This window comes from Notamacropus eugenii, chromosome X, assembly GCF_028372415.1.
Source record: "Notamacropus eugenii isolate mMacEug1 chromosome X, mMacEug1.pri_v2, whole genome shotgun sequence".
In the NCBI taxonomy this organism is placed as follows: domain Eukaryota; kingdom Metazoa; phylum Chordata; class Mammalia; order Diprotodontia; family Macropodidae; genus Notamacropus; species Notamacropus eugenii.
Window position 1 is genome coordinate 86016974 of NC_092879.1, and position 26848 is coordinate 86043821.

The 26848-nt window shown below is 37.0% G+C and overlaps 1 protein-coding gene across 6 annotated transcripts in view; it reads left to right on the plus strand.

The window, feature by feature from the left end:
* Window positions 1–26848, plus strand: part of LOC140516163 (protocadherin-11 X-linked-like) — a 561944-nt gene that overhangs the window by 29895 nt on the left and 505201 nt on the right. For 5 of the 6 annotated variants that reach the window (XM_072627134.1, XM_072627139.1, XM_072627137.1 and 2 more), the window contains exon 2: window positions 6909–18913. In XM_072627134.1, the coding sequence (XP_072483235.1) occupies window positions 18380–18913 (534 nt within the window). In that variant the 5' untranslated portion in view covers window positions 6909–18379. The remainder of the gene's footprint in view (window positions 1–6908; window positions 18914–26848) is intronic. The other variant, XM_072627135.1, reaches the window with a different exon arrangement.

Consider the following 26848-nt stretch of genomic DNA (forward strand, 5'->3'; position numbering starts at 1 on the left):
TGGAGTGCTGAAAATGGCAGCAGAAAGTTCTGGATTCAGATTTCAATTCAGACCCAGCGTATCATATAACTTCTTGGAGTCCCAATTGCCACATCTGTAAAACAGCGAAAATAAATTTGTTGGGAGGTCTAAGTGAGGTAATGGATGTAAAGTACTTGACAAACCTTCAAGCCCTTTATGAATGTCACTTTTTGGAATATTTAGATGTAGTAACACATTAATGGTCTATTCTTTAATGGATTGTGGATATCTTATAGTATCTGTTCTCCAGATCCATTGACATGCTGGGTAGATAATATTACTTGTGCCCAAGAGTAGTGGCAAAGATGCTGGAGTGGTTTGGCATTTCCTTCTAAAGCTCATTTTACAGAGAAGGAAACTGAGGCAAACAGGGTTAAGTGACTTGTCCAGGATCACACAACTAGTAAGTGTCTGAGGTGCAATTTGAATTCAGATCTTCCTGACTCCAGACCCAGCATTCTATCTACTATGCCACCTAATAGACTTCAAATAGGGATAGTAGAGCAGGATTTTATATAGGAGATTTTAGAGGGGAAAGAGACCTTTAGAGATCAGCTAATCATAGAAACACCAATCGTTAGAACTTGAAACAAACCTCTAGTCTAATCTTATTTTTAAAATGAGGAAATGAAGACCTAGAGAGGTGAGATCCCAGATCACATGGCTCTTTCTACTGCATCTCATGGGTTATAGAGAAATATCATCTTCTTTCTGCCCAAGCTTAGTAGTATAATTTGAATTATATTTAGTAACTATTTAGTGTGACACGTACGCACAGTTGTTATTTTTCAGGATTACAGTACAGACAGCCAGAGAAATAGACATAAAAACATTTTCTGTGCTTCAAAATTCTGTTTAAGCTAACAGTTCATCTAGTTTCTGAGTTTTATGTTGTAGTTCATCCGAATGCTAAATTCAGTGCTGGGATTTTATTACTGGGCATTTTCCAGGATGACCGAGGGAGGAATAAGTCTTTACCTTGAGAAGGATTATGTGCACTTAGTACAATGGCCTGTTTTTATCACATATCTATTAAAGGAAGTCTAAATAAGTGAGGGGGCCAAAACCCTAAATAAGAGATGAAGGAAGGCTCTATAAAGACAGAATGGGGTGGATTTAGTAAACAAATGTAACTCATAGGTGCAGACCACCTGAAATTTACATCAAGTGAAAATTCGATTATGCATTTTATTTTTGTATGCGATAACTTTAGAATAGAACGTCCATAAACTTCTACCCCATTGGACAACTTGTATATATTTTTTTTTTACATGGAAATTTAGAAGTAAGGAAAGTTAATATTTTTTTTTATTTTTTCCTCAGAGAAATCTGCAACTTATTCTATTCCTTACCCTATTTATTAGGAGTTCAGTAAAAATCATTATGAAGAAAATGCAAAGAAAAATTCAAGTACCTTATTAGGAAGGGGAGCTTTGTAAAAAATAAAAGATTTTTAGCTTTTAATAGGAATTTCTCAGTAAAGCTCTGTTCATGTGAAGAGTATACACATAGAATTAACACCTAAGGCAAAGGACCCAACCTTCATAGATTAAATTCACCAGTGGAATTATCTCAAGAAGCAAATAGGCTGCTAATGTAGATCATTGAGCACAGGAGTAATGGATGTTTTCACTCATAATCTAAAACGTGAGTAAGATGTATGGTCTAATATGTGCTATTGAAGCATTGAAGTGATTACCAAAGGAATCTCTTAGGCGAATGCTTTGGTTTAATCAAATTCCCAGAGCTCAATAGCATACATGACCAATGTTACTGGAGGAAAATGGGTTAAACTGGCACAGAACCAATACGGGAAAATACACCTTAAGACATATCAGTTCCCTGTAAATATCTTAATTAAGGGGTTGTTAATTACTCTACCTGTACTTTTCAAATTTCATATTACACTGAAGTATCATCTGCCTCTATTTATAAGCCCTGTTAGAAAGAAAATATAATTAAGGTTTATCAATACCAATTGAACAGTTCATTTTGTTAAAAGTCAGTTAGTTATTTTTGAAGAAAACTCATTGTATGTATGTGGTGACTCCATTACATTAGTACATTAACTTGCTTAGTATGAATTAGGCTAATGGCCATAGTGTTAATATTGTATGTCTTTACCCTAAAGGTTTTTATTTTGGTATGTTGATAATAACCTGCAACTGGTGTAAACTGTTGCATCAACATTAGCTCTACACATTGCACATAGTAAGTGCTTAAAATGAGCCACTGTAAAACCAAATGTCAGAACAGCTTACGATTCCATGACCTTAGATGTGCAACTATAATGCTCTATTATGCCTACACATGAGCTATTTCACTAAGTCTCTTTCCTGGTTAGTAAGATGGTCACTTCAGTATTTTTAGCTTCCTTAAAAGCCACAGGGAATTGATTTGGTATTGAATAAAAAGTTATACAAAATCAATTGAGATTATTTGATGAAGAAGAATGAAAGAATTGACTTAATAATGAATGAACTTGGTGGACACTTGTGCATCTAGCCTAAGACAAGCATTCCAACTACCTTTATATTGGTCATGCTTTTGAGTTAATCGTTATTCTTAATGACTACTGACATTCTTCTCTGTCCTTAGCAATCATTATGAGCAATGATGACATTAAATATTGGTGGTCTAAATTACTACTCCCTTAAGAATGTAGGGTTTTGTTTTTGTCTTTTTTTAGATTTTTTTCTTTCCAAAGAGTTCCATTTAGCAAAATTATTATAAAGGGTGTATGGACAAGGTGCAGTCAATCAGCAAGCATTTATTAAGCACTTACTATATGCTAGGCACTATACAGAAGTGCTGGAGATAGAAAGAAAAAAACATTGTTCCTATTCTCAAAGAGATCACATTTAAATGGGAGAGATAACATGAAAATTTCTAAAAGGTACAAGATACATACAATGTAAAGGAAAAGCAATCCCCAAAGAAAGGCATTGAGAGAGGGCTTGGTAGGGATGACTTGGAGAGGCTTCCTGCAGATAGTGGGAGTTCACTGAATCTTGAAGGAACTCAGAGAAACTAAGGGGCAGAGGTAAGGGAGCAGGGCATTTCAGCCATGGGTGATCGGGGAATGGCATTGAGTTGTCAGAGCTCATGCTTTGCAGAATTTGTTATCTACAATTTGGAATGAAGGTTCTTAAAGTCTCTTGTTATTTGAGCTGTGCAGATTTGTATACCCTCTTAAAGTTGTTCATTGTATCGCTAGCATATATCAAGGTCATTACTACTGGACTGAACATTTGGCAGGTAGTTCATTGTAAGGAAAACACTGTAACTGACATTTGGTATTCTGTCCAATTTCTGGGGTTCCCACAATAAATGTGCATGGGCTTCCAAGTGATTTTATTTTACTTCGCATTTAGAGAAATTTACTAGCAAGTCATCCAGTTAGCAGAAGGTTGGGAGTGTGCAGGGAGACCAGGAAACCAAAGTATTAAAATTATTGACTAAGATTATCTTAGCTCTTTTGTAGGAGACTTTCTTATAGAGGAAGTTGTTTTTCTAGACCCACAGTTTTAAGAAGTGCTGAGTGTCATAAGTGAAAAAAGTTTAAGAAGCACTGCATAGAGCAAATCAAATGTGGCATATTCAAACCTAGAGCTCATAGATACCAAAGGCTCCTCTACAGTGTAATTGTTGCATACTTTCCTCTAGGATTTCGAAGTCAGTCCTGATGGCAACAATAAATCTGCATAGATACATATCCAAAGGCACCTTGCTGCTTAAAGTTATGATATCAGGATTTGAACAGGTTCAAATTATTTCCTCTCAAGCATTTGCCATCATTGAAACTTGTCTTTATGGGAATAACAACAGTATTTATTTAGCCCAACAATTTAAACAAATAATTGGGAGCGCATGCTTGGGTGTGATGGTTGTGGTGGTTGTGGTTTTTGGGCTGTAACTCCCGAGGCAAACAGTTGATGAATCAGTAAACACTTATATTTGACTAAAAACTCATTGCCCTTTTGTGTAGTCCTAGGAGGAGAAAAATGTTTAAGCAGACACATAGTAAAGAGCACCTATTTAATAAAATGTTAAATGGGAAAGATTACCACTTTAAACTTCGATCACTTGCAAAAATGTTTCATAGAATAACTTTTAAAGTAACCGCCGAATGCCATTTCATTCTTTATGATACAAGTGGATGCTGAGGTTTATTCGAGTTTCTCCCAAGCCTAGAATCAGTCAAGCAGCAGCCTGCCCCGACTGTATTTGTCCCCAGGCTGAAGGCAAGGAGAAAATGAAGGCTCTCTTTCTGCAACCTGTGTCTAGTATCTCCAGTGCTTTGTGCAGAATAGGCATTTATGAAAGATTTGTCGAATTGTAATTAATTTGGCAGTAATGGATCTGATAAAAATCAGAGGCATTTATATCAGATATCCTCCAAGCCTCAGCTCTAAGTCAACCTTTTCTCCTCTCCTCAGGCCCTGGACTCCACTCCCAGTTCCCTCCTGCCTAGCAAATGACTTCACTCTTTCCTTGAGCACATGGAGAGAGAGGGGATGTCAGACAGCCTCTCAGCTTCCCTCCTCTTTACCTCCAAATTACCCTAGGTCTTCGTTTTTCTTCCCTTTTCCTTCTTGTTTGTCCCTAAGAATGTCCCTCCTTTCCAACGACTAACCAACCACCCCATCCATATTCTTAATTCTGTCCCTTCTCACAACTCGACTGAAGCTTGCTCTATCAATCATCTCTTTTCTCTGTCTCTCTCCCTCTCTCTATCTCTCTCCTCTCTGTCTGTCTCCTCCCTCCTCTCCATCCTTCTCTGTCTCTTTCCTTCTCTTGTCTGTCTGTCTCTGCCTTTCTGTATCTCTCTCTCCCTTCTCATCTCTCTTCCTTTTCCCCTCTTCCTCCTTTCCTCTTCCTCTCTCTCCCCTCCCCCTTTCTCTGTCTCTGTCTCCTTCCCTCTCTTCTCTCTTTCTCTCTCTTCCTCCCTCCCTTTCTCCCTCCTGGTCTCCCTCTCTGTTTCTGTCTCTCTCCCGCTCCACTTCTCTGTCTCTATTTTTCTCTGTCTCCCCCTTCCCCACTTCTCTGTCTCTCTTGCTCTGCTCAAATTTCTCTTCTCTCACGTCTGTCTGTCCCACTTTCTGTTTCTTTCTCTCTCCCTCCATCCCTCTCTCTCTCCTACCTGTCTTCCCCCTCTCTCTTCCTCTCTCCCTTCCTCTTTCTTCCTTCCCCATCTCTGTCTCTGTCTCTCCCACTTGCCCCTTCTCTATCTTTGTCCCTCTCCATCCTTCTCTCTCTCTCCCTTCCCCTCCTCTCCCCTCCCCTCTCCTTCCCCCATCTCCCCTCTCCTCCCCACAACTGCCTTACCCTCCTGTCTGTAAAATCTCCCACATTCTTTTTTTTAAAATCTTACCCATAGTTCTTTTTACTCATTCAAAATACCTCCTTTTCTCGAAAGTCCCTTCTAGTTCTGCTCTCCTATGACTTCGCCGAAGAGTAATGGCTATTCATCACCTTTGCCTTTATCTCCCATTCTTTACTTAACCTCTCACAATCTGCTTAGGCCTTTCCTTTCCTACCTTAACTCTTGTCCCACATATACTCCATGTTCCACCCAAACTGGACTTTTCTTTTTCCTCAACACTCCCTATCCTTTGCATTCTGTATGCTTTTGCTAATGCCATTCCATTCATCTTGAATGTTACCTATTTGTCAACATCATATCCATCCTTCATGAATCATCTTAACTGTCAGATCTTCTGTAAATCTCCTGCTGTTCCCTTCACGAACAAGATGATTTTCCTTTGAATCCTTTTAGCATTTTTTCGCTTTCTGGTGGCTCTTATATTTTGCTTTTCATTATATTTATTCATGTGTTTGTCATTTCTCCTCTTCCCCCAAAGATAACCCCACCACTTTGTCATTCCATATCTTTGTGTCTACCCACTTTTCCACACACGCAGCACCTAGAAACAAATATTTGAAAATGTTTGTTCAGTTATACTATTGAATTCAACAACTTGTGAGAAGACAGAGGTTTAATAGGGTTTTTTTAAATGTCAAAAGGTAGAGGATTCTTATGTCAAGAAAAGAGATTTTCTAGCTATTAATCAGTTCCCTGCCCTATGCCATCCCCAAAGGGACTGGAACTTCAACTCTATTAGATCTTGCTCTCCTTTCAATCCAAGAAATAGTTAATTTATTTATCATAAGTCTATATCATATTGAGTCAAAATTATGCAGACCACAAAATGAAATGTAAATATGCAAGCTGCTTCAATTCCAGCCCCAATGTATATATTGTAAGAAAGCAGCTCTGTATTTAATAGTGTAAATGTGCCTTTAAAGACTGACAAAGTTTAAAAGCTTTTTTCATTGACAGAGAGTCTACAGGTAACTCTCAAACAAATTCCACCTATACTACGATTCCATTTCTTTGTGGTGTGTGTGTGTGTGTGTGTGTGTGTGTGTGTGTGTGTGTGTGTGTGTGTGTGTGTTGCTGACCATTCATTATAATTCTTATGTCTGTCTGGTCAAAGCTGAAGTTTTGTGAAAAGTATTATCCTTTCCTTGTTTTGTTCCCCATTATAGCCAGTTGGAAGATCATACCATAGAATGACTGGTTTTTAATAATGAGTTATTTGCTCAGTGAGTTAGGATTTGATTCCTTAGGATTTGACTCAAAATCTTTGTCCTACCTCAGGAATGTCTTTTGGTGAGTAAGAAAAAGTTCCGCTGATCTTATAGCAATGCCCCTTTACTCTCCCTGTCCTCAAACCATGTAGTTCCATGAAGACACTGACAAGTATGTGTAGTCCAATACCTTAGATAAGTTGTAAGGGAAACTGATGTTGTCTCGTGATTAGACTCAATCTCTATTGTACCTCTGATATATGCTGCTTTATTTTTACAAATTCCCTTCTTAGGGCTCCCAGAGCTCCACTGACCAAGGCTGAGATCAATTGTACATATGAAGAAGACTCAGCAACCATTCGACGTCGTTGCCATACTTGGCGGTACTAAGAATCAACTAACTGTATCTTTCTTCGGGGCAGTAAGTTGTATTTTTGTATCCACCCTATAATGTTTTTCTAGGTAGTTTATTAGTGTAAAATTTTAACACATGACCCTTGATGAGCACTTAACCTTTTCCTCAGAATGGTTCACCCAAGCTTTGTTTGGAATTTTTCCTTTAAGCTGTTTTTAGCAGATGGATAAGACCATGTCATAGCAGTTGGGAATGTATATGCCAAAGACTGAGAGGTCCAGTGATAAGCTGTCTTATGCTTATCAGCCCTTTAGATACCAGAAAACATCACTCTCAGTGCTTCATAAACATCACAAATGATGACAGTTTACTGGAGGCAAAGGTGTTTTTTCTCTTTCCCTTCCTCTTTCTACTCATTCTCACCCACCCTCCGCCCTCCAGAAGGAACAGAACTATGAGGAGAAAACACAAGGGTCCTAAATTTTGTCTTTTTAAAGATGAGTTTTCTATAAGAATTGTACTTTGCGTACAGTTCTACAGTGGCCTATTGTCTATGTCCACTTCAAGTGGCTCTCTTTCCTAGCCTCCTTTTCTTTTTCTACTCCCTAAGGAGCAAATGGCCATTGAGTCCATAGTGGAGTATCCCAATGTCATCTCAATGTGATTTCTGCTATCACTTTAGGTTTGCAATTTCAGCCCCGGAGGTGTTTCCCCCCTCCCCCTCCTAGATTCCTTTTCTGCAATTAGGGTGATTCTAAGTGCCTTCATTCAAGTGATCCAACTATAAGGTATGTGTTTTATCTCAAATCTTGATTAGAATGGTGAATTAATTGAATGTTGGACTAATATTACCAGCTTCTCAAACCTTGGAACACTGCTGTACGGCCAGGGGCATTGTTCTTACAGAAGGCAATAATGACAGTAAAGAAAAGACAGGTGAAAAAGCTCTCAAAGGGATATTATGTCAGGTGTACGGAGAGCCATCTGTCCATGGGATAGATAGAGGGGAAGAGATGGTAAATGTCCCACACCGAAATACATCATAACCAATTACAGTGGTGAAAATGAAGTACCCGGAAGCAAACTCATCTCATGGAATAAAGATAATTGCCCAAGAGAAAAAAAAGACGAGATTATTAAAACATCATTGCCGGCCGTGCAGGCCAACTAGATGCCTTGAAACATAAAGAGAAAGGAAATAGTTCTGGATTTAAAGCGATTTAAAAATCGTTTCAACCTTTTCAGCTTCAATACTGCCACATTCTATGAAAATCATTGAACACAGAACAAGTTTTCTTGAAAAGATGCTGCTCTTTGTATTCAAAGACATGAATAAAACAGCAAGATAGCCACTATGAACATGGAAATACAATATTTCATGTATGACTAGGTTCATGAGTAGTTGAGGAAATGAATAGAAATCCTATTGAAATGCATAGAAAACACCCATAACGGATGTTTAAAATCCTGCACATGTAGCTGCTTATTTTTACAGATAAAGCACAGACTTTAAAATAACTCAAATAAGAATAAAGCTTGATATATGCATGTGTAGTCACAAAACAAGTTAGCTCTCAAATATTATAACACTTCTGTGTTAATGACAGGATATTTCATTTAAATATTTCTGAATATTTTTTGAAATGTCTCTAGTTATCTGCCTAGGAACACAGGAGGAATCATAGAATCAGCATATCTTAAACAAAACTTCATATTAGGCATTTAAAGATAGCAAACATGATCTCAGAAGTATCAATCAATTAAATATAGCTCCTGAATTTTAGTCAAGAATATTTTCATGACATCTACAAAATTGTGAACTATTTTTATTTTACTAAAACCATTAGATAATTTGAGAAGAGCCATTTAGTGACATTTACCACATAAGAAGCCCAGTATGGTTTTTTGATCAAAATACAATTATGTATGTGGAAGTATCTTATAAACTATGAAAGGTAATTCCAAAGTGATGAACACATTGTTAGTGTGATTGTTCTATCTTCTTGTTCTAAATGACTGTTTTCTACAGTGCAAGCAAGAATGGGAAAATTCTATTCTGTCTATTAGCTCTGGTTTTCTAGGTAAGGAAAGGGTAAAGTGAAACATAGCAAAGAAATTGCCATGTTGAGTGTAGGAAACTGATTTTACTTGGTTAGAGTACTAGGAGCTTGGTGGGCTGAGGCTTGAGAAATGTCAGGAAGAAGGGGCTGATGGAGCTAGTTTAATGTGAGGTTCTACAAAATCATGGGATCATTGAGTCCATACGTTTCCAGCTAGGAGGGACCTCAGAAATCTTCTAGTCCAACTCCTACTGTTAGAAATGATGAAAGAGGTGAAGTGATTTGTCCAAGGCTTCATAGTCACAAAGTAGCAGAACCAGGTCCTTTTGATTCTCAAACAAATGTTCTTTCCACTGCACCATGGAAGAGAGTTTTAAGAAATAACAAAAACTTTTCTCCCCTAGTTGTGAAAGACAAATAGTAGTGGTCCATAAATTAGAGTGCCTGCTGGATACATAACATTTTTGCCAATGTTTTGCTGAAAAGATTTGTTTTGAGTTTTTTTTCCTTCTTCAAGGGAAAGAGGTAGAGAAGCTGTTGTTATGTCAAATTTGACTCACTTTAATAGTTCTTGTTGAAAGGTAGCAGTTATAATTAGTGCAAAATTTTCAAGGTGTAATGTTGTAATTGTCAGTTATACCAGATTTAATTATCTTTTTTTGCCTTTAAAAATGATCACTTCTGCATTCAGAAGTTGATTTTTATGTCATTTTCATTATAGGAATGAGATGACATATTTCACATATTCTTGACAGAAATTTTATTTCAAAAACCACTTGAGTTGTGAGACATATTTATTTTATTCGCTCGAAAACAGTGGTAGGTCATAGGGTTCAAACAAATCTTTACCTTTTTCCAACTAAAATTGCATCTTCCCAATCTCCTCCCCCCCATACATGCACTTTTCTAGTATCTAATTGCTTTTAAACTGTAGAATACCAATTCAATGAAGCTAAACATTGACTGGTTGGGATCCCACTTTCATAAATACACCATTTACAGATAGAAGTAGAAAGGAGAAATATACAAATATCATGCCATAGATTGGACCAATCAGCACAGCTTTACAGGATTTGATTTTTATATCTGAAGGAAGTTTAAGACAGAAAACCCCAAAATGAATTCATCTTCAGTGTTGTGGTCCCTAAGAACTCACAGTTAGTGGATACTTTCTTTGAAGTTTCTTTTTCCTTTTCAATATCTTTAGTTTTAAAAAATCCCAAATAAAATAAAATAAAATGAAAAAAAATCCCACCAGTGTAGAGATATGCATTTGCCAAGGAAATGTGCAGCATGGGCTACAGATGAAGTTCACAAAGGAACTAAATTGCCCTGAGTTTGTGCCTATGAGAAGAAGAGAGGTTGGAGCCACAAATGATAAAGAAGTAGTTCATCTTGACTCATGTATCACTTGGCAGCACAGTTATCATAAAACTGTCTATTCTGTATCTACAGGCAGAAATGATACCTTGCAACTGAACAAGTTTTTAGTCTAGGATGACATGAACATTACAAAAATTAAGCATTTCTGTCTCTCTTCTTTCAAAGTGCCTTTGCTTTATTCTTTTTATAAGCTTGAGTCTAATCATAACCACATAAAAATAGATTTTAAGATCTTTAAATTTAATTAAACAAAAAAAAACAACATACCTAAGATGTCAAAAGTAGCACAAAGAAATTTTTGTAGCTCCCGACTAAAATGGGCGACTAATTTGCTAAAGAATATTTTCCTTTTTCCTTTAATTCCCTCTGGTCTCTCCAAAAGGCATACTCATTCCCCCCAGTTTTGTCTAAATGAAAAATGAATATTGTCAGATTTATTACAAATGATAGCATCTGTTTTATCTTAACAAATGAAGTAAAATTCCAAATCACCTATTTGGGTCAATCCCTTGGTGACAGTTGGGGTCAGAAGAGCTTCTATTAAAGCTAATGTATTTTGCATTAGCCCAATGCATTCTCATAATCCCAACTCCCATCAACAGAACAACTATAAAGATTTGAGCTGGTTTCCACTAAAGTATTTTAAAACTAGTGAATACAGAAGCAAGATATTTATTTAGCAACCCAGTGTTTCGATCTTGCTAAACCTTATAAAATTTGGTGCTAAATTCCATCAAAACTACACCAACACAGTCTTTGGTACACTGACAAAGTGGTCTTTCCCCTGACATTTTCACGAATTCAAAACACAGAGTAGTAGTTGCCTCAGTTCTGTAGGTCATAACTAAAGCCTACAGAAAAAAAATACTCAAGTGATAAGAGGGATGTTTCCTCCATCCCTATCCACCAAGAAAAAACTGCCTTTTCCTAATGTGAGGCAATTATTTTGCTAGAGGTTTCAGGTCTTCATTTTCTAGGGTTGCCAATTTATAAAGAGAATTAATGCAGCATGTGGTTAGTTTCCTACAGTAAATGCTAGTCATAGTCTGTGGGAAATATTTTAAGTTTTGATGGCACATTCCTTCTTCATCAACAAGGGCCCTTTTCTATACTTATGAATCTAGTCTTTCTCCAGATTTCTCATAGTATCCTCAGAAAAAAAGCCCTCTATTTGTAATAAGTGCATTAATAATGGAAAGTTGGAGCCCCTGGTGTAAATTTACAAAATATGACAACTAGGCACTTGAGAACTTTTGTTCAATTTCAATATGTGAATTTTCTTCACTTCAGGTGGAAATGACCTAATTCCTATAAAGTAGTGCTAATAGACATCTGAAGGTCCTCAGAAATACTTTGGACACCTAATATCTAATGGACTGTCATTTCTTCTAATTTGAGATTTTTATCCTGGAGTGACTCCAAGCCACAATTTTAATTTCCTCTTATTTTTCTTTCAAAATTCCTTCATTTTCCAAAGTGGAGGCTATCAGAAATTTGAATGGGGCTTATTAGAAAAACAAAATTTGCTCACTTCTTCACAAAATAAAGCTTAAAATTGTTTCCTTCAAATGCAAAACATTTTGGAAACTCATGAAAAATAGACTATAACAGTTGTAATCAACACTCAAGAAAAATAAAACTTGATGGAAGGACCTTTCTTTTAATCCCTTCCACCTTCATTCCCCCTTTTTTTCCTTAAAACTAGTCTCCTGGAATCAGTGGCCATTTTTTGCTTTTTTTTTTGCTATTTTATAAAGAAGTTAAAGTAGAAAGAATGGATCATTGATGTACAGGGTGATGGGACCCTCCAATTATAATTATTCTCTTAAATCCAGCACTCTCTCCAAGAAGGGAGGATTCTCTTTTTAACTGTAGCAGTATTGACCAAGCAACTATAAATGAACAAATCCCTCCCCCATCCCTGTTTTATTTTAATTAACTAAGGCAATATTAAACAAATTACATAGGCAGCTCCAGAAATTGGGGAGAAATGATAAAATAGTAGGCAAGACTGGAAAATTCAGTGAAGCCACCTTATCTGTATTTGGGAATCTAAGGCACAGGAGGTGAAGCAATGGAAAGAATGCAAGATTTGTAGTTGGAGGACCTTGGTTTGTATCCTGGCTCTACTATTTATAGCCCAAGTAACCTTGGACAAGTCACTTAAACTCCATAAATCTCAGTTTTCTTATCTATGAAATGACTTAATTGGACCAGATAGCCCCTGAGGTTCCTTTCTTCTCTAGATTCATGAGCCTTGGAATGTATGGACAATCATTTACTCAGTACTTGAAGGTGGTCCAATTGTAACCCACTTTAGGACCATGGTAGGACTGATGTGGCAAGTTTTTAAAGAGGAATTGCATTTGATGCAGGCATCTAGAAATACTTCTAAGATTGAGGATGATGTAGCTGATTTAGCCTGAACTGGGCCGAGGAGACAACATCTTAAATTAGGTTTCATTCTCTATTCATAATTTTCTCTCTAGGGAGTAGATATTACGACATGCATGCAGTATTGTTTAAGATAGACCATGGTTTTCTGCCAGTTGTAATAATGAATAATACGTAAGGGTGAATGCTGGCAATTGCTTGCATATCTGATTTTGCAAGTTTTGTATAGTATCTATAAGGTGGCATGCATAGATTTTCTTAGATGCACAGTGAATAGAAAAATATATAGAAAATATATGTGCATGTGAATGGTATAGTAAGTGTCCATGAGGTATTTTTATCCTCACTTTAATAAAGGAGTGTAAGGCCAGTAATTCACAAGAGAGAAAAACTCAAGTTAGTATCTCTATTATATAATCCCAGTGCTCAACAGCACATAAATAATGCTAAAAATACTAAGCCACAGACAATAGTTGGGTGTGTTGTTTACTAGGGTACTGCAGTCTCCTCTCCATTAGGATTGGTTACCCATTTCACAAGGAATATTTAACATTCCTAGTCCTGGTTCATCAATGCTGAGTGGCATATGGGAGCAGCCTTTAAAAAAGAGAGTTAATAAATTGTGGTATTGTAGGATGAGAAAGGTTACCTATTTAAGCTCCCGTTTCTAGCAATGACTTAAACCATCTTATTCCCTTAGTAGAAAACTCTCTTTTGACTTACTGTAAGCAAAAAAATTTACATGCTATAAAATTTTCAACTATTATGATCCCATATGTATGCATATACATAACTAAAAAAATAAGATGTTCCTATTTTCAATGCAACATATCATTAGGATAATTCATTATCTGCCCAAAGTGGGCCATAGTAACATCTTTGTAAAGATATTTAGGTCTTATCATAATAAATCCTGTCATTATAAAGACTGCAAAGACATTTCTAATGTTATTGATCACCAATAAATAGGCACTTCCTTAATTAGATGCTTACATGCATTAATACCTTTCCATAATGGCTTTTTAAATGACCACCCTGCTAGCAGATTGTTTTGACTACTAAGTGCCTGATAGCTACATTAACCCTTATATAATTATAACCTACCATCTGGTAGAATGTGATGTAGTTCAATGAAAATTTTGCATTATTTTTCTACAGCAAATACCTATCCATCAATTAATCAGCAAACATTTTAAATTGCCCAAAATATGCTGGTATCTAGGTACAAGAAATACAAAAATGATCAATGTCTCTCTTCTCAAGGACCTTACATTCTATAAGGGGACACATGCACATATATAAGATTATGCAAAAGAGTTATTGAGCTGAGTTTTGAAATAATTGAGGGCTTCTAAGTGTTGGAGGTGAGGAGGCCATCCATACAGGGACAACCAGTGCAAAGGCATGATTGTGGGAAATGAGGTGGTATGCAAGATAAACAGTAAGAAAGCCAGGCTGGCTGGCCTGCTGTGGGAACAAGGAATAGATATGTAGAACAAGACTGGAGAGGTAGGTCAGGATCCTCTTATAGAGGACTTTAAAAGTCGCACAGAAGATTAGGGAACCATTGGAGTTTTAGTAGAAGAACATGGTTAACTGTTTTATGGTGGAGAGATCAAAAACAAAAGGAGGAAGTCCCTCTTCTCCCTTCTTATGTTAGGTGAATCCTCCTCCGGAACTTATGGGAAAGCAAGGACTGGAAAGGCAAGGATGAATGAGTTGTGAAGGGAATGCCCACATTGGTGTAATCCTAGATGCAGCTCAATATTTGAGAGCTAAGAGGAGACTGGGAAAAATCTTCAATTGAGAAAATGTGATTTGATATGATTTTCAAAAGGAGAGCTGATGAGGAAAAATGAGAAAGTATTTGCAAGTTTTGAGGAATTGAAAGGAGACTAGAGAAGATCATAACACCAATACAAAAATTGTTAATACTGTTTGGAAGGTTATGCTTTATGAGTTTATTTTGTTCTTAGTGGCAATCAAGGATGCAGAATGCAGTTCAAAAACTTTACTCCTCATATTGCAACCTTTTAGATTTTTTCTGTAGCCATATTTGGCTCAGATGTCTTATGGTGGCAGTCTAGAACAGAACGTACTACAGTTAAAGAAATACGTTGGAAGATAGACATTTATTTTCCCCTGTCCAACTTCTTTCTCTTCCTCTCTCATTCTTTCTTTTCCTCCTTCCTCTCCCTCTCCTCCTCCATCTTCATTTCTTCTACCTCCATCCCTCTCTTTTCCTCTCCTTTCCTTTCCCTCTTTTTCTCTCCTACTTTCTCTCTACCTCTCCCTCCCCTTCTCTTTTCTCTTCCTGTCTTTGTTTTCCTCTTCCTTTTTTCTTTTCCTCTTTCCCCCTTTTTTCTCTCTCTCTTCCATTGAAGGAAAGATGTTAATTTCACTACCTGACTTATTTTCCTCCTTTCCTTCTTCCCTCCCTCATTCTCTTTCCCCTTCCTGCCTCTTTCTTCTTCTATCTCCATTTCTCTCCTTTTCACTCCCTCATTCTGCCTCCCATTTTCTTTCCTTCCTCTCCCTCCTCTTTCTCTGCTTCTTTGCCTTCACCTCTTCTTCCCTCCCCCTCTCATTTCTCCTCTCTGCACCTCACCTCTCCCCACTCTTCCTTTCTTCTCCCTTTTCTCTGTCCCTCTTCCCCCTACCCCCTTAAAAAGATTTCATAAGTAAATCTCCCACTTTCACATCACTGATGTTTTAGCAGAAACGCTTTTAAAGATATTTAATTCCCATTATTAGACTAGTCTTATGATACGACATTTAACACTGAGAGGGAAATTCTGGTGGCCAAGGCACCTTTCAATTAGTATAATAAATTTATAACACAAATGTCCCAAATTGAGCATGTTTATAGAGACCCGACCATAACATGTGATGGCCTGTTTTGAGTCTGTATCGCCTCATTTGTAGCATATGTAATTAAATTTGGTCTAAACCAAGATGCCATTTTAGTCATTTACCTACCTGAAGGCTGAGCTAGTTGAGGACTTTAAGATCCTTTAAATCTCTGATTTCTTTTTAACCTTTGTGACCTTGGGCAAGTCATTTTACCTCCTTGTGCCTTACTTTCCTCACCTGTAAAATGAGAGAGTTTGCTTCCAGGGCCTCTGAGATCCCTTTCAACTTTAGGTCAATGATCACTGAGAGTTAGTCCCCTCTAACTTATTTCAAACCACAAATTTAAAACTAGAATTCATCTCATTCAGCCTCCTTATTTTACAGATGAGAAAACTGAGATCCAGAAAGGTTATGTAACTGTCAAGGTTAACACAGGTAGTAAATGGCATTCCTGGCATTCAAACTCAGGTCTCTAACTCCAAATTTAATGCCTTATTGTCCCATGTTTTCCTGGAGTTGTCCTTCATTCACATATATGTGACCAAAAACAGTCTACAGTACTTTAATGTAAATATCAAGGCCCATATGTAAAAACTGATCCATTTGCAAACAAACCTTTAAATAAGACGCCATCACATGCATAAATCACCTTAATTTACAATGTTAAAAAATATAGGTAGTTTTAAAGGCATTTCTGTTAAATTAAAAAATAGTAAACACAAATGTAGTTTTTTTTTTAATTCAAGGAACAGTGAGCTTTAAAAGTGAAATGTATTTAGTTAATTTTCATTCAAATAAAACACCCCAAATTAAAAAAATTTCATTGCACTAAAAGTAACTTTTAAAATACCTTGATTTTTTAAAGCCCATGATCCAGCTCATTTCTTATTTTGGCCAACGCTATACTTCCTTGGACCAATATCTGTGCATGGGGTAGGTAAATAGGATATATGCAGTGAATATCATATAAGAGCAATTTTCATGTGTAAGTTTTATGAAAATCAACCTTATTACTACTTGACAATTGCTTCGCATTTTGGTGGCATTTTGGTAAGCATTTATGTTGTGTTTAATTTGAGCATAATCCTTCACGTTCAGTGCGTACACCGGTGGTGTATGTTTCATCGGTTGTCTTCTCCACCCTCGCAGGCAGCAGGTCCCTACTCTTGGACATCATCTTAACCTGCCAGGGAGTTGAGAGCTCGATTCTCTTGATGAGGGCGTCAGGTCGGAATCTCCTCCAGATTATCTTTCAGGACTTCTTTTGGTGGCTGTTCTCATATGCTGTAATTTATCGTTTATACACCGGACTGAGCTACGACCCAAGCCAGCAAGAGAGTGAACATGCAAGTTCTGGGAAGCAAATCCTTCTCTGCCATGGATATTACGGTACTCCAAAAAAAAGAAAAAAACCCAAAACATAACTGACAAAGAAAGAAAAAAAGAGTGCTGAAACATCACTAAGTGTACAAACATCTGTGTGCTAAAATATCATTAAGAGTTTAAATCAGATTTTGTGATTTGGAACTCTTAAAACTTCATTATAGATACCAAATAGTATTTAAAAGGAATATACCGTATCTTTTTTTTTTTTTTTTTTTGGTAAATAGAAAGGGAGTAGAGATGATGGTTTTTAGAACGGTCTGTTTTTCTGTTTACTAGATACTAAATGGAAGAATTATTTTTAGTTAGTGTTACATTATGTTTTGTTTTAGTTTGTCTTGGAAGGAATTAGTTACTTAAAATAGTGACAGAGAGAATGGACTGATATTGAACATTTGGACATTCTCTCTGCTCATTCTTAACTTGCCTATGGAGGAACAAAATTGAGTGGGAGGGACAATACTAACCATCTTTTAGAGATGTTTATCCTTTCCAGTTTACAAAGTACTTCCACATACATCGATCAATAGGTCAAATTGTACTCCCTGGGAGGTAAATGTCATTGCAGTGTCTTTTCTCAGAAGAGATACTAATAATTCTATGGCACTTCTCACAACTGTAGGTACTACTATAATATTCTTGGATAAAAGTCAGAAACTGCCTTAGGATATTTATACTTAAATGATTTATTTCTGCTGAGATCATGTCTTCCTGTCATCAATAACTAGACATTTTGAGAAAAATAGCAACACCCAAATGAAATACTTAGATCACTAATATAGGACTGGTACATTAATAGTCAAAATATATGGCTGAAATGATTGAACATTGTTGATCATTACCCATATATATCTCCTATGCCTTTTTTTCCTTATACTAAAATATGCCTCTTGCCCAAAGATCCTGAAATGTGTATTTAGAATCTGAAGATTGTCTGGTTTTGTATACATTTCCATAGGAATTTATAATAAAAAGGCTCCCCTGAACTTCTATTGACATCTTCAGCCCTAATATAAAAACCCAACATTAGATCAAGAACAAATGTAATCTTTTAACATTTCTCACTGTTAAATGTGAGAATGTATGTAAAGCCTTTGGTAACCAATAATTAGCCATCACTGTCATAATGTTTCTACAGACTGGTGGCATTGCATTAATGTGAGTTGAAACAATCTTCAATTCACTTGGATTCAGAACTATTTCCTTTCTACAGTTTTATATTTTTCTCATTCAGTTAGCCTGTACACTTAATGATGTTTTACTACTCTTATCTTCTTTCTCTCTTTGTCAGTTATTTTTCGGGTTTTTCTGAGGATCATAAAAATCCATTGCCGAGATGCATTTCCTTTCTGGAACTTGCTTTTTCCTGCTGGCTTGTCTCATATTTCAGTCTGATGCACAGGAAAGGAATTACACTATACGGGAGGAGCTACCAGAAAATGTCCTGGTGGGTGATCTGGTGGAAGATTTCAATCTGACGTTCTCACCAGAGAAAAAGTTCTCCACTCCCCTGCAGTTTAAGTTAGTGTATAAGAGTGGGGATCTGCCTTTGCTGAGGGTGGAGGAGACAACTGGTGAGATCTATACCACCGGTGTACGCATAGATCGTGAACAATTATGCTCTGGTGCCTTTGCTGAGACTCACTGTTTTTATGAAGTTGAAGTAGCTGTTTTGCCAGATGAAATCTTTAAATTGATGAAGATCCGCTTCCTGATCGAAGATATCAATGATAATGCCCCACTCTTTCCTGCGACGGTCATCAACATTTCTATTCCTGAGAACACTGCTATCAATTCCCGATTTCCGGTACCTTCAGCTGTTGATCCTGATGTCGGAACTAACGGAATTCAACAGTATCATCTGCTTAAGGTGGGTTTCAAAGTATTTGTTCTCTAAAACTTCTTGTTTTGTTAGGATAGTGAGTGCTCTTGTCAAACTTAGAGTATATTGGAAAAAAAATGAATATCATCTCCAAATTTTGTAGAGCTTAACCTGATTGATTAAACTAAATTGGGCTTGGTTGAGAAAACTCATCAAAAAATTTTATCAACCACATAGGGTTTTATGAAACTTAATTTTGCATGTACACACATACACTCATATATATACATGTGTGTATATGTTTGTGTATTTATGCATATATATGTATATTCCTGTGTAAATTGGCATTTGTGTTCATATTAGTCAAGTAATGAAGGCTAAACATGGTGGCTAGTAGGACCACCCAAAAGACAAGGGCCAACACAATATTTTAATTTTATTCCTTTTGTTTATTGGTGATTTCTCTGCATATGCATATGTAGCATATATGTCCCTTGGTGGAATTGAATTAAACACATAAAAATAACTCTTTCAAGAATATATTTAAAGACTTTTATGAAAAGTTTATTTACAATTAGCTTGTCATTTGAAAATCCTATAGCTGACTTTTAAGAGAGGTCATTACGACTTGTATTTTACAAAATATTACTCAGAGGTAATTTATCCAGCATTCAAATCTATCAGAAATTTCAACTATGGGACCATAAATTTAGGGTTGGAAGGAAGCTTAGAGGACATCTAATGCAGTCCATTCATTTTACTTTGAGAGAATTGAGTCTCAGAGCAGTGAAATAACCTGCCCAAGGTTATGTGCCCTGCACATAGAACAAGTCAGAGTGATCATTTGAAGTTGGGTCTTCTCATTCCAAATCTAGTGCTCTTTATACTTCCTTGAAGAAATGTTATTATAGGGAAATAACCAGGTTTCTCATATTAGTGGGCTGCTACTGAAATGTTCATGAAACATATGCTTATTATCTTTCCTCCTAACCCCTACCTCCTCCTGTGCACTAACATCCTGCCAGTCACTCAGGCCCACCACCTCAGTGTCATTCTGAACTCCTCACTTTCACTTAACCCACATATCCAATCTGTTGCCAACTCTTCTCATTCCTACCATAACAACATGTCCTCTTCTTTCCACTCAAATAGCCACAACCCCTAATTAAGGTCTTCAGCTCCATTTCAGGACTACCGCAACAACCTTCTAGCTGGTCTCCTTGTTTCAAGTCTCTATCCTTTCCAATACTTTTTTCTAAAGTGGAGATCTAATCAAGTTACCCCTCTGCTCAATGACTTACTTGTAGTTTCTAGAATACAGCATTTAGCTCATCTCCCTCTCTTTGCCTTTGCACTGGCTAACCACCATTCCTAAAATGCTCTGCTCCTCCTACTGTACTCTCCTTCTTGTCCCATCTTTGGTTTTCTTCAAAGCTAAGTTCAAATACTACCTTCTGCAGGAGACTAGCCTTTCCTCTTCCCCCCACTAGTAATGTCTTCCTCTTTCAGATTTCTGTATTTAGATCAATTTTAAACACTAAAAGTGGGAGCTTTCTGTTCTGAGATTTTTTTTTTAATGTCATTGGAAGAATTGGAAATTTCAGTGAGTTAAACTAAAATTGAGAGCAGGTCAAATATAAACATGAGACTGACACTTCAGCCCTCTTCTCCCTTAAAAAATGTATTCTTGGTTGTGCCCTAGTGAAGGAGGAATTTTGTCAGTTTTCCCCCGGGGCAACTCTTCTACAAAATCTCCAAGTTGGCTTGAAGATTAACTGATTCTGATCCATGCCAACAATTTAATGGGAATAAAATATTGACCTAATTTTAGCTTTGTTAAAAATGTGTTGTCATTTGGCTGACTTTGAAAGAATGTCAGCAAATGACAAAGGGACAGGTTGCCCTGCCATCTTTAAGGGAGCTTTAGAAGTAGAATTGTTCTGAAGTTTATTCTGCTTTTGGGATGTGTGATGTACCTAGTGCAAAGGTGCACCTGTATGGCCTTGACAATGAGTCCTTACTGCTCGTTAAAAATAATGAGAATGTGACACAAAGCCTGGTCTTGGACATGCAGAGGGACATGGCAGGGCAGGTGTTAATTGAGTGTACTTTTGACTTGCAAAAGCGTACTGCCATGAAAGTCATGTATTAGGGGAAGTGGGAGAGAGAAGCAATTGCTTAGGATTCATCTGTGATCTTTCTAAACTTTTACAAGTTGAAAGTAAGTAGACCTTCTATAGTCATTTCTTTTAAGGGATCACCAGTCACTTCTGCAAAAAAGGGACCAAAATGAAATTAATATTATCTTGTTCTATTTTTTGAGAAAAGATAGGGACAGCAGAATAGTACTTGCTAATCAAGGACTAGAAGAGAATATGGAAGTTTTAAAAATGTTTAATGGGAGACAAAGGAGTAGAAAGAGTTGTAGTAGAGTGGTAAAGTAGTAAAATAGTAGAGTAGTAAAGAAATTCTAGGGGAAAAAGTATATCTATTAATAAATATAGCACTAAAGTCCTACTCTGCTACCTACTTATACTGTGAAGTTGACCCTGTGTCTGTGGAGACTGTCAGTAGAACCGAATTTGGGTAGGTATCACCAAGTTGAAAATGCTTTCATTCCTAGCCTTGTGACAGATTATACGTGTGTCATCTGAGGACCACCAAAGGTTAGTTAGGAGAAATCCCTTATCAAATTGGTTTTAGGAGGATTACTTTTTCAGCCACAGAAACTCTCGAAGATGGTCTACCATCTTCGGGGATTGGGATCTGAGTTGGTAGAAAGAGTATCCGTACTGATGGAATCACAAATTTTTGAGTCTACAAATAAGTAAGAAATTCATTACACTTTTATTGATTAGGGAAACTCCATGTTGGTATATTCAGAAATTCAGTTACAAATGACCCTACTTGATATTGCTCTATACAGACTTTCATATTCATCTGTGGCATCTTGTAGCACGCTTATTATTTTGTAAGCACCTTGAGAGTAGGAACTCGATTTTTGTCTTGGTAATCCTAGCATCCAGTGGTTGATAATTAATATTTGTGCTCCCAGTTCTGCTCACTTCACTCTGCAACACGTCAGAGAAGTCTTCCCAGGTTTCTCTGAAACAGTCCCCTTTTATCATTTCTTATAACAGTAGTATTTCATTGCATTTCTGGCCCATAATTTGTTCAAAAGTCATTTCAAGACGGAAAGCACTAATAATGGAGTGGGGGAGGGGAGCAGTAAGGATATTGTCACCTATTTAGCTTCTGAATGAATGTACTTTGAAAGAAGACAGGGGTCGTGGGAAACTGGATTCATGTGATTCTTATGTAAGAAATCTACTCAGGGAGAGAGAACTTTTCTGCTGTGCACATTGGGAATTGTCTTTATGCATCACAGTGAATGATTGCTCTTGGAATATAGCACTAATGTCTCTCCTCTCTCACAGCTCCCAAACTGATATTTCTAAAGCTTAGGTCCAAATATGTCCCTTTGCCGTACACTAAACTCCAGTGACTCCTCATTACTTCTAGAATCAAATACAAATTCTTGTTTGGCATTTTAACTCTCTTCACAAGGTGGATTCTGGTTTAATTTCCAGCTTTATTGAAGTGGAATATTTACTACCCTTCACACTCTCTTTAGTCCGGTCAAACTGGCCTTGTTGTTCCATCTCACAACACTCCATCTCACATCTCCATGACTCTCTAAAGGTTATCTTTCACACTTGGAAAACATTCCATTTTCCATCTGTCTCAGAATTCCTAGTTTTCTTTCATGTCTCAATCCAAGCACCACCTCTTGTCTCACACCTTCCTGTTCTCCTTAGCTGCTAGTCTACCATTCCCCTCCAATGAAATGACCTTGTATTTCTTTCACATATACTTAAGTGCATAGGTTTTCTCCCCTGAAACAATGTGCTATTCTCAAGGACAAGGATTGTTTTTATTTTTCTTGGTTTCTTCAGTGCCTAGCACAGTCACTTGGCACATAGTAGGTATCTGTTAAGTGCTTGTTAATTGGTGGATAGTTGAATCATGGGATTTGATTCCGTTCTAAGATCAAAGTATATGTGGATGAACTGAATTAAACTATAAAATCATTTTTAGAGGATCTGCAAAGAAAAGATCAGGTGTCTAATCTCTTTCTAGATCACTAAGTATAGATCAATTGTGGTAGTCACTTTGGAGGGAGGGGCCTGTTGGATGAAAAAGCAAAGCAAATTGAACAGCCATATGCTTCCACCTGCCCTAGCTGATGGCGAATTTCACCTTTTCAGCAAATTCAGTCAACCCCTACAGGAAACAGTTCCCATAGGTCAAGTGAAGTTACTTGTTGACCTCCTCTTGTTCCTTGGATTCAGTCAGCTGTTTGCTCCCCCCACGAGTTGATCTAACCTTGACGTCTTCGTGCTAAGGAAAGTGGTGCTGTGATAGGAATTCCCTAGAATCATTATCATAATTTTATCCTTTAACTTAGTGCAACTGTGTGAGGGATTCATAGCATTATTACACTTCATTGTGGCATTTAAAGAACAAGACAAATTGTTCAAGTCATTGAATACTCTTGACTCTGAGAGAGATGCTAGCCTGGAGCAGGAAGTCACAGTGTCTCTTTCACTTTCATTTTATTAATTTGATTACTTGTTACATATGAAGCTTCCTTTCATATTATATGTCTTCCTGACAGGGCAGCCAACACTTTCACAAATAGAAATGTTTCTCAAGCACCCAACATAACTCAGGGCGTATACACCACAGGGACCTCCTCTCCATGTCAGAATCTGGGGCGGGGGGAGAATTTCGTTTGTCTGATCCTGTTACATATGTCTTCATTTTTTGCTTTAGATTTCTATTGCTCTTCCCATATATTAGAAGCTAAATTCACACACTAACCCAGTGGCAGAGTGCACTGATGGGTTCCCTTGAGACAGACATGACACTGTTCCCTTGACTGACAGTGTCTGCTGAAGAGTGGCATGCTATGCACACTTTTCTCAGGAGAGTTTCCTATGCTTCACCCTTCCCTTTCCCCATTGTAATGCTTTAGGAACCAGGGAGCTTTCTGAGTCACCTTGACCTGGCCCCTAATTTCTCTTTTTAATAGAAGAAGACCCGGGGGTAGTTTCACACAGAATGAAAATTGTACAGCTTTTCCTGAAACCAAATTGGAGTTGGAGTCATGAGGATCAGCTTATGGGTGATGAAGCTGGATTTGTAATCAAATCTGAGGTTATAAAGTCCAAGTTATGAAATAATCATCTAACACAGTAAACAATTTGGATTCAAATTGACTGAGTTGCGGAATTCAATAATCATAGTAGAAAAATGGAGACAAAGGCAATATACGATACTGTCTGAGCCAAAGGAAGGAATTTTTCTATATCTATTACTGAAGGAGCCATAAGCCCACTTTTCTTCTCCTACAGAACTACTTCCTAGTGCAGCTCTTGGATTAACAAATAGATTACAGCATATCCGTACAGTCAGTGACAAATTGGACACATGAAGTAGCATATGAGAGCTCTTCAAAGAAATGTATGGTTGGGAAAGGAGTCAGAATGAGGAAGAAAAACAGATGCCAGTTCATTCATTCCATTGCTTCTTCATCTTTAAAATGTGAGCATTGGAGAAGATGGCCTCTGGAGTCGTTTCAGGTTCTTGGAGCTATGATACCTTAAAAGAGTATCAGCACATTGCTTGCCCATCTCCCTAAGGAAATTTGTAAGAGGACATGGGCAAAAGTCACATAGAATAATTCATGTATGGGCTGTAGTCTGTGTTAGTGGAGGAGATTCGCCCAATGATGAGGTCACAGAGCCATCAGAGTATTTAAGGACCTCAGTTTACAAATTATAATTCCAATAAAAATCAATACAGGATTATGTTTGAATGAAGTGAAGAAGCAAGAGGCAGAGAGACCACTTAGAAGGCTTTCATAGGTGAGAGTCCATAAGGTCAGGAAAAAGGGTGGAGGTAGAGAAAGTGAAGAGAAGGTGATAGATGTAACCAATAAATGATTTAGCACCATTGTCTTTGTAAAAATATTAATTTGCCTCTAAAAGGCTCAAGACAGTTTTAGTCTATTGATCTCATTTTTCCCCTTTTACAAAATGAGGGGTTTGGAGTAGATGAACTCTGTTTCACACTTGTTTTTGTTTGCTGGTGGTGTTGTCTGAAGGAAAAGGGAGCTTTAAGTGGCAGTTATGCTCTCCAACCAGATTTAGGAACTGTAATTCCTCATAAGACTCCCTCATATTTCAAATAGATAAGCTTTTTCCTTAGCTGTGTTGGGATCACAAGAGAGTACAATGAAATGAGTGTACTGGGGACTATTTTAGTAGTAAAAGTAAAAGTCTGGAGTATCAGAGTCCACCTTCTGTAGTGAAAAAAAAAATGTGAACAGAAAGCTCATTCCTCTTTTGAAAGGACCTCTATTAATGCTGTCGGGTCTTATTAAAATTAGACCTTGATACTAATGGGATTAAGTAGTTTTTTGACTTCCTTTCTTTTCTGTTATTAAAGAATCCCAGTTAATATTAGTAAGCCACTAATGCCCTCAGGTATAATCACCTGCCATTTACAATCTCTGCGGAAGCACATGATAGAAGGTGTAGATAACTATTCTCAGAGGTATCGATTCAAAGTCTGGTGGAAGTATCATCTTATGGAGTTGCTAAATGCTTGAATATATTCACATCACATCAGTTAGCTCATTGGTATGAATTAAAGGCAAAACATATTTTTGAGTTTTAAGGTAATTTTGCTAAGTTGAGATCTATTGATCTTTACTATCTCGGTAAAAACAATTTGATGCTTAATCTTTTTCATGAAATCATCATGTCTAAATACAATCTGAGGGACAATAGATGTTAAAGCAAAATCTCAAATCATTTTGCCTGGAGTCCACCCTTAAAAAAAGCAACTTTTTTTTTCTATTAAAGAACATTTCTGGCCAACAGATTTTTGTTCTTTCAGGCTGTGTCTACAAAGTATAAAATGAAGTGCAGAGTTGGCAATTATCTCCTGATATTGATCAATGTAGACAGCCAAACCAGATAACCCAGGCCTCAAAATGAACATTAAGTGAATTTGTTTGGCATGAATTATCATATTCAGCTGTCTACACTGATCATGTTACCTGAATAATAGCCTCCTCTGCTGTATAGAGGCCCCCTTAGCATGCTGAAGCATAATATTTGTATCCGACCTTTTTGATAAAAGAAAACCAGGCCAGCTATGTTGAGGGAAGTCTCTGATTAGGTTTGGCCAGTTGTATATTTTTTTTCACTAGATAAATGTATATGAACTATTCATCTTAGAAATATTTTTTGACAAAACTGTACAATGCCCACGAAAAATAGATCTTATTTTAAAATTAGATACAAAACAAATTAATAATCATTTGCTTTCATATTTATCAGTGTATGGTCCTCTTCATAAAAATCAAGTCTCCAGAGTGTGAATGATTAAATAACGCAATAGAATAATAGATCAAATAAATTGCTTTGGCCACACATCAAGTTTTAAATAGATCCTTATTGAAGTACGTTTTAGCTTCTCTAAGTAGGTAGAAGTTGGAGGAGGGGCTCTATTGAAGTCAATCTTATTTAAGAACCTTATACTAGATTTTCCTTACAGTGCTTGAAATTATTTTTCCTTGGTAGTTTGCCTTACAAGAACAATTACAATTCTTTACCAAAGTCTCTAATTATTGCAAACAAGACATATGTTTGTGATCTTTACAAATTTCAGTGCATGAGCTCATGTAGTCCTGCTTAATGTCTATTAGCTGACAGGTAAAAAGTATTCAAATGAAAAAGAAGTGGGCAGGCATTAGCAAGTTGAATGATAAGGAAAAGCTTTGGAGCATTTTTCATTTGATAAGTTTAGAACTTCAAAAGGGAAAAGATAGATCTATTTGTAAGCACTTCTTGTCAACCTTTTAGCTTTCCCTAAAACCCAATTCACTCTGGTTCTCATCGATTGACCAAC